This window comes from Epargyreus clarus, unplaced genomic scaffold, assembly GCF_041222505.1.
Source record: "Epargyreus clarus isolate Ecla_fem2 unplaced genomic scaffold, WU_Ecla_fem_2.2 ptg000034l, whole genome shotgun sequence".
NCBI classification, from domain to species: Eukaryota; Metazoa; Arthropoda; class Insecta; order Lepidoptera; family Hesperiidae; genus Epargyreus; species Epargyreus clarus.
The window spans coordinates 3,904,018-3,911,575 of NW_027332239.1; the positions used below are offsets into that span (position 1 = coordinate 3,904,018).

General features: G+C 32.6%; 1 protein-coding gene across 4 annotated transcripts; it reads left to right on the forward strand.

Annotated features, from left to right (window-relative positions):
* Window positions 1–1,064: 1,064 nt before the first annotated feature.
* On the forward strand, window positions 1,065–6,464 carry LOC140755787 (uncharacterized). 4 transcript variants are annotated; one of them, XM_073091115.1, is made up of 3 exons: window positions 1,065–3,699; window positions 4,202–4,271; window positions 4,951–5,091. In XM_073091115.1, exons 1-2 carry the CDS (start codon window positions 2,079–2,081, stop codon window positions 4,258–4,260), a joined length of 1,680 nt encoding a protein of 559 aa, XP_072947216.1. In that variant the 5' UTR covers window positions 1,065–2,078; the 3' UTR covers window positions 4,261–4,271; window positions 4,951–5,091. The 4 variants fall into 4 exon arrangements, with proteins under 4 accessions (XP_072947216.1, XP_072947213.1, XP_072947214.1 ...); XM_073091112.1 differs by lacking the exon at window positions 4,202–4,271 and having other exon boundaries at window positions 1,076–1,905; window positions 2,013–3,699; window positions 4,951–6,464; XM_073091113.1 differs by lacking the exon at window positions 4,202–4,271 and having other exon boundaries at window positions 1,076–1,905; window positions 2,167–3,699; window positions 4,951–6,464.
* Window positions 6,465–7,558: the final 1,094 nt, after the last annotated feature.

The following is a 7,558-nucleotide window of genomic DNA, read 5'->3' on the forward strand; positions in this document are numbered from 1 at the left end:
ACTATTTCTATTATGTACGTATTTACATTCATGAATACAATTGTTCAATAAATAATTTTAAGGAGTTATATTTTCGTGGAACAAATAGTGTTATTCGATTGCAGCAGTGCCTACTCCATCTAATCTGCAGTGTTCGTATCTGTGTTTTTTTTTTTCAAAGTATTAAAGTATGATAAGACCAGTACCTATACCTAAAACTGGAAATCACGTTCATTCTATAGTTACTTAAGTACTAATTTATGTAAGCCTCCTACATTTAATAGTATCAAATGTTTTCAGGGAATTCTGTGTATGGTTCTGCAAATATGGGCACGCGAAAAATAACGCTTTATCATACCCATGTATTGCCGCCAACCGTGATAATGCGACCAGGATGACCTCATAGCCAACATGTATTGTGCAAATACTACCGACTATACCTAATCGTTGATGTCTTTTTAATAGTGATTGCACGTTGATATTAAAGACTTCAACGCCTAATTTTCTATACTCATAACCCCTAATCTAGCTCTTTCAACGCTCAAGAATAAGACCGTAGCCGGTAGCATTATTTCGCAAAATAATATTTAGTATAAACACAAGTAAGTATATACTTACGTAAATACAAAGTTATATAAAAGGGAAATTATATTTCTAGCTGTAAATAAGTTTGTAGATGGTTCCTTGCAAATAAAATATGTAAATTAAAAATTATATTAACTAAGTTATAGGTAGTTGAGCTTTCTAAGTTAGCAATTAAGTATTGCACATTATGGCACAGCCACCCAAAAATCAAATGTTATTTATACCTTTGCATACGCGATTCAAATTATAAAGCAGCCAAGTATGAGGTTGAACTTCTACGTAATTTGTAATGCGTGTGTATATTGTATAGGTACTTATATTTTAGATTGCTAATTATTATTGTACTTGTGATGCAGTGGTTATTAGATAATTGATTAATTTAATAACCAAGGCCAGTATTTTATTTGTTTCTTGTCTTAGCGTATTACATTTGATGGCCACTTGCATGATCTATAAATATTTAACATTTATCACATAATATTTAATCTATTTAACCAAAGATATTTATTTCCTTTTTTCAGTAACTAATTATTTATTTTGGATTAAATGATCACACGAGTAACACTCATTATTTATTTTACACACTTCATTAGATTCTTGGGTAGTTCCATTGCAGTAATCGTCGTTGTGATAAAAACTTGGTCGGCCATGCTCGTCCGCCGACATTGATTTTTATTGCCATCTCGTTCATACTAATACGAACACAAATAGAAGAGCGAGTTACCTACTTAACTATATTTTACGTAATAATTCAAAGTGTAATGTGTAGCAGTGTAGTGTAGTAGATAATTTTAGTGAAACGGAATCCAATCAACAGTGTAAACGCATTTTTTGGCTAAATAAACGTAAAAGAAGTAACTGTAAACAAATAGTCAGATGTCACTAGTGGCACTATATAGAAGCTTGACATGATCACACACGGACTTCACGGTCGCTCATTATGACAGATGACTTTCGTCATTTTCCTTCCTTCTCTTTCCCACAGCGGGCTGAACAAAACTCATGAAAAAACAATTTCGTATTTCGTTTCGACATCATCAATACAATACCAAATACGTACGCGTTTTGGTTAGTGGACAACGCAAATATAAGTGTGATCAATAATATTTTGTACGTGATGTTGTAGTGTTGTGTAGTTAACTAGTCAGTTTCGTGTCGTGCAATGGGCCAATTGAAATTCTTATTATTCAATGTTAGAAGAACAAACAAGGTAATCGTCACATTCATTTAAACAAAAGGCAAGGCGGAGGCTTCGTCCTTCACACATTAGAACATCGTTATCTATGCACGTAGCCGATCAGTTTTGTTAGAGGTGATAATGGACTAACGCATACAGTGCATGTAAGTAAACGAGCACGTCGTCTCTAAAGTTCTCGAAGATATGTTTCTAATTATATTCTCTTAAAACTCTTGGTGGTGGGTTCTATCGCTTTATAATATTTACACAGGCGCAGTACTAAGGTAGCAAACTACACAGCCGAATAAGCTTACTAATAAAATCGATCATTTAAATCATGGCTAATGTAAAAAGTAAAGTAAGATCGCCCAAAAGATTAAAAACAAGAAGTAAAGGCCGTGGTACATTAAAAAAAACCTCAACAGGTGTGAAAGAACTGACCAAGCCACACATTGTGATGAAAAGACCCAGTGTGGGTACGTGTCTGACGTCTGAAGAAAAAGTTAAGTATCTTTTGCAAAATGGTCACAGGTTGAAGGATAAGTTAGTTGATAAAATAAAAATCAAGAAACAAACCATCAAAGATTGTCTAAGAAACAATACCAAAGAACAGTTTAAGCTTAATGGAAAATCATTGCGCGGTGAACTAATGATTGACGATTATAATGCAAAACGAAAAGTCTTACAAATAAAGAGAGCCAGTGAAAAAGGTCTAAACAATAACAATGTAACTGTTAATGACCAAAATCAATTGTCACCAACTACAAGAAGTAAAAGAGGCAAATCAGTGAATAATAAAAAAACGCAAGAAAAAGGAGGTAGAAAAATTGTAAAAGCAAAATGTGTTGATATCAGTAAAGTAGCTGTTATATCTTCACCAATTTTTCAGTGTGATTACTGTAAAAAGGTTTTTAATATAAAGTCATCTCTGCGTAGACATATTCATGCTCATCTGGACTTTCAATTATATGGTTGTAACCGCTGCCCCAGAAAGTTTGAAACCAAAGCAAATTTATTGATACACTCAAAGAAAATGCACCCAAATACCAGAGAACATTATATGTGTTCTTTGTGCCGTAAGGCATTTTTATCTGAAAAGAATATGCTGCTACATATGGCCTCACATGATACCAAGGAGAATGAGTTCAAATGTATCTATTGTGATGAGGAATTTCATCAACAAGCATTGTTGAATCAACATGAAAAGAAGCATCTCGTTGGAGGCAAATTCCTCTGTACTGTGTGCAATACCAGCTATGATTGCAGGACCCAATTATCATTACATATTAAGAGCCATTTGAAGATCAAGGATTTTGTCTGTCAACATTGTGGCAAGGATTTTTTGAGGTTAAACTCGTTAAAGCGTCATGTCCTAATTTGTCATGCAGGGCATCGCATACAATGTCCTATTTGCAAGAAGTGTTTAAAAGGCCACTTGACAGAGCATATGCGTGTGCATGAAAAACAGCGACCACATATATGTCCTGAGTGTGGCCAGAGTTTTACTCAGTCTACTCAATTAAATGTTCATCGTCGTTCCCATACTGGTGCAAGACCTTATCCGTGTCGTATTTGCAATCGGGCATTTACTCATTCTAATGCTCTCATGTTACATATTCGGAGACACACGGGTGAGAAACCGTTTCATTGTGCAATGTGTCCCCTTACGTTTTCTCAACTCCCCCATATGAAGGCTCACATGAGGAACATTCATAAAAAGGAGGAGTGTTATAAATGTAAGAAATGTCATCAATTCTTCAAGTTTAAGGGTGAAATAGAAAATCACGAAAAGTCATGTACTGTCGGTGACAAGCAGCTTTCCTTCGAGGAGATGATTGAAGCATCGGTGAAGCATGAGGAGATTGAAGTTGAGTCCGTTATGAGTCTCTCCCGTATGCGGTTCCTGCTAGCTCTGCTCCTTACAATGATCGCAAGCAAAGAGAAACTCAGATATTTAGGTGCGTAATTTTATTTCTTATAAAACACGTTTTTCTCACACAAAGTTTTGTGCACTGAATGTTGATTTTTTGAGTTAGCGTGGAATACATTGCTTCCTGTGTGTGCGCCAATAACAGGAGTTCATTTGAGATACCAACGCTGTCATTGACATACAATTTATGATTAAAATTTACGAAATCCATACAAAAGCATTTAAAAATGCCCCTACAATAGACATCAACGGGTTCTGCACCGTCATTAGACATTCATTGATACGACACTATTACAATGTTCGATCGAATAATACCATTATTGCACTACCATTAAAGTTTATTTCAGATTATTTGATTTTACATGATATTCTCAGAAACACATAGCACTATGCTGACCTGTTGGCGGGTTACAAAACGTTGCGAGTGTTTGTTTGCCATTGTGTGCTTGTGTGGAGTACTACTGTGGTCTGTGACGTGTGTGTTGCACATGTTTCATTGCTCAGCTTGATCGACATGATTTTTATTTTAGCGAACATTCTTGTCATTGTATCGGACGACAGGCGTGTTAGCAGACCAGATTTTGGGTAATACGTTTATGAGTGAGTTCATTTCCCATTTCGTTGATAATTTTGGTGATGGGAGGTAAAGGCATTCAAATCCGGGTCAAAGGTTTATGGAACTTTATGCTGTTAAACTAGGTTTAAATTTGCTTGATGGTTGCCGAGGTTAATTACGCTAGGTGGTGGTTACGACTTTATTGTAAATATTGTACAAAGTTAAGTTAAAAAAAAAAACAATGTATGGAGAAAGCCTATCGATGGCTATAATAAGTTGTGTTCTGTAAAATAAAGTAAATAAAACATTGTAATAAACGAGTTATCACATGTTATTGTAGGTACATAACTACATATGAACTGGTGCCGTAAATAAAAATATTTAAGTTAGACCCTAGATATTTTTTATTTTAAATGAAGAATAGTCAACATTTATGGCTCATTTATGGTCGGAAATTGCTGCATTGCGTATACACTAGTGTAGTTGTTACTTTATTTATAACCCGACATAGAAGAGCGCTGTGTAAATATATATCGTCGAACACTATGAGGGCCATAAAGATTGTCGTAATTCAAACTCGATAAAGTACTCGATTTTGTGTTCGTGTTCTACTTTCGGTCTAACTTGAATAGTTTACAAGTGAACACTGTAAATATTTACTTTACTAAAACTGATAAAGTACTAAGGTTTGAAAAACAATTAACATGTATTTCATTATAACAGGTTTCAACAAACGCCTTGTTGACGATCTCCTGGTGGAATCGTTGGAAGCAATGGGCCACAAACCCTGTAGAGACCAAAAATTGGTACCGTTGAATCGTCTTCGAAACAACATTCAAATATTACTAAATGGTACAGTTCCAAAGGAACAAATGGAGAAGTTCAAGAAGGAGAACAAGACTACGGAAGAATTGCTGGAACTTCTCACCAATGAAAAGAAAAGCAGTTAATATGTCAAGTAATTGGTAAAAAAGGAAGAAGTATTTTAAGTGATGTCTATTAATACTTGATCTATGGTGAGTATCTTTGAATTAGGTAGGTAAGTATACTTATTGTATCCAAAGAATTGCACGGAAGTTTAAATAAAGCTATATGGCCAACAGAACCAAATCCATAATATTTTAATCAGTATTTTAATAATATCCAATATAAAAGTTAAATTTTTCAGTATATTTTTACATACCCAACAACTCAATAATAACATAATATTAATATAATATGATGATATGATCTGATGTACAAAAAACTAATAATAATTCAACTTTTATACAGAAAATTTTGTAAATTGGAATATTAAACAATAAATAATCATAGCTATAATGTATGTAATACAATACAATGGCCTGTATTCAAATGTAAAATTGTATAAATAAATGGAACAGATAAAATATCTTTATTATAATATATAAGCTTACAAAGTTCAAAGTCATAGTCACTATTTAAGGGTTAAAATAAAAATTAGGATACAAATTTCAATAATTTGCAACCAAGCTGATTGATTAGCATACCTTATTATTTTATTTGAATCATGAAATACAAGTCTCATCCTACTTTCAGCATATTACACTATAATATTTTAATATTACTTTTGTTATTTATATAAATTGGTTATGGTTTATTTTTTTTTAAGTTCTAAACTGTTAATAATTCCTAATGGATTAGGATTTTTTTGTTAAATATGACTTGCAACGTTAATCGTATGGAAACTTTCTTTTATTTGGATTCCAAGAATTTTCAAGTATTATATGTTAAATATTCCCTACTTTTTGTGCAGGTGATTTGCAGGTCACTCATATTTATGTTTTTCTCCCAATAAGTAATATATAGCTTATTAATTAAGCTTGGTTTTCATACCTATAATGTACTATTGCTGTCCACATCCTACTGTAATGTGAGAGTTACATTGAGCACATATTGTGGTGCTTTTCCAATTCAGAGGACTTTCTAAAAACAGTATCAGAGCTTTGGCTTGCCATTTAAATCAAGTCATTGTTATATTTTATCATGATTGTGATTATATCCAAAGTTCTATACAATAACATATTGTACCTATAGATACTGTAGCACATACATTTTTCTTTGTTGTAATTAACATTATTGATATATGTGTTAAAATAACTTATTGCAATGAATATAGTAATTATAGGTTCATTATATGGATGTGTTTGTGGTATACCTAATTTTTGCTATTTTGCATTCCATATGTTGGATGTTAAGAGTGCCATTAATTATTTTTATCTGTAAAGGAAGTGGTGTAATTCATTTTTACTACGAGTTTCACACGACGCAAATATTTCACTTAAGGCAAACTATAAACCGGTCTCTCTAATTAGCAGTGAGTTTGATTTCTGGTCATAGGCTACATTAAGATCATTTAAATTTATGTTTCGCGTCTGAATGTTTATTAACACACTTTTGTGTGTCTATGGCATCTACGACACAAGGAATCCACATGTTTATGTAGCTACGTAGTGTAGAAAGCGTTAGTAATTATTATTATTATAAGTACTTATTTAATTATTGTTATAGCAATACTTGCACTATTGTATTTGCTTGAAGGGTGCAGCAGGCTTTGTAGGACTCCTTATCGAATGGGGTTAGACACAAGGGAAATAATTACTATTTAACATCAGTTGCACCTCATGCCTGTGATGGTAGAGTAGCCATAATTTTTATGCATTGGTATTATTAAATAAAAATGTTGAGACATTTATTTATTGAAATAAAAAACCAAAGTAGAAAAATATAAGTGAAATTATTCCTAACTTACCCTCTAAAATGATTAAAATATAATGTATTGTATTTTTGAGAGTGGATTCTTATTGCGATATTTTTAAATACCAGTGCCATTCTTTATTATTCACTTTAAGAATTATAACACAAGTGTGGCGTAGGTATTTATTAAGTATAGATCTAGACATATTTACTTATATCGGTAACTATTTAAAAATAAGGGTGTTTGTAATATTAATATTTTATTGTATGTGCCATTATGATGTCTTGTCCCTTGCTATGATTTATTTATAAAACTAATGTTATTTTTATTGTTAAGTGTAACTATTTGCACTTTGCACACGTTTATTTGTAATTACAAATTTTATCAACATATGCAAAGTTCACACAAAAAATTGCGTCGATGTAAATCAATATATGATTGAAAGGAAAATATTAATAAATTTGGGCGCGGGGTACAAGGCACGGTTCCATCTGCGTTCTGAGACGTAAATTAAACTACTTGCGATGTAGTATTCATTCATTCATTCTCTATATCTTGATTAACTTCTCTGCACATTAATGACACGATTTAATAATGATAACGGTATAAATCGAT

What these genes read in the sequence shown, in the direction of transcription:
- LOC140755787 (XM_073091112.1), top strand. Translation starts at nt 2,079, where the DNA reads ATGGCTAATGTAAAAAGTAAAGTAAGATCGCCCAAAAGATTAAAAACA. An exon ending in AGAGAAACTCAGATATTTAG is followed by an intron (nt 3,700 to 4,950) that starts GTGCGTAATTTT and finishes TCATTATAACAG; the next exon opens with GTTTCAACAAACGCCTTGTT.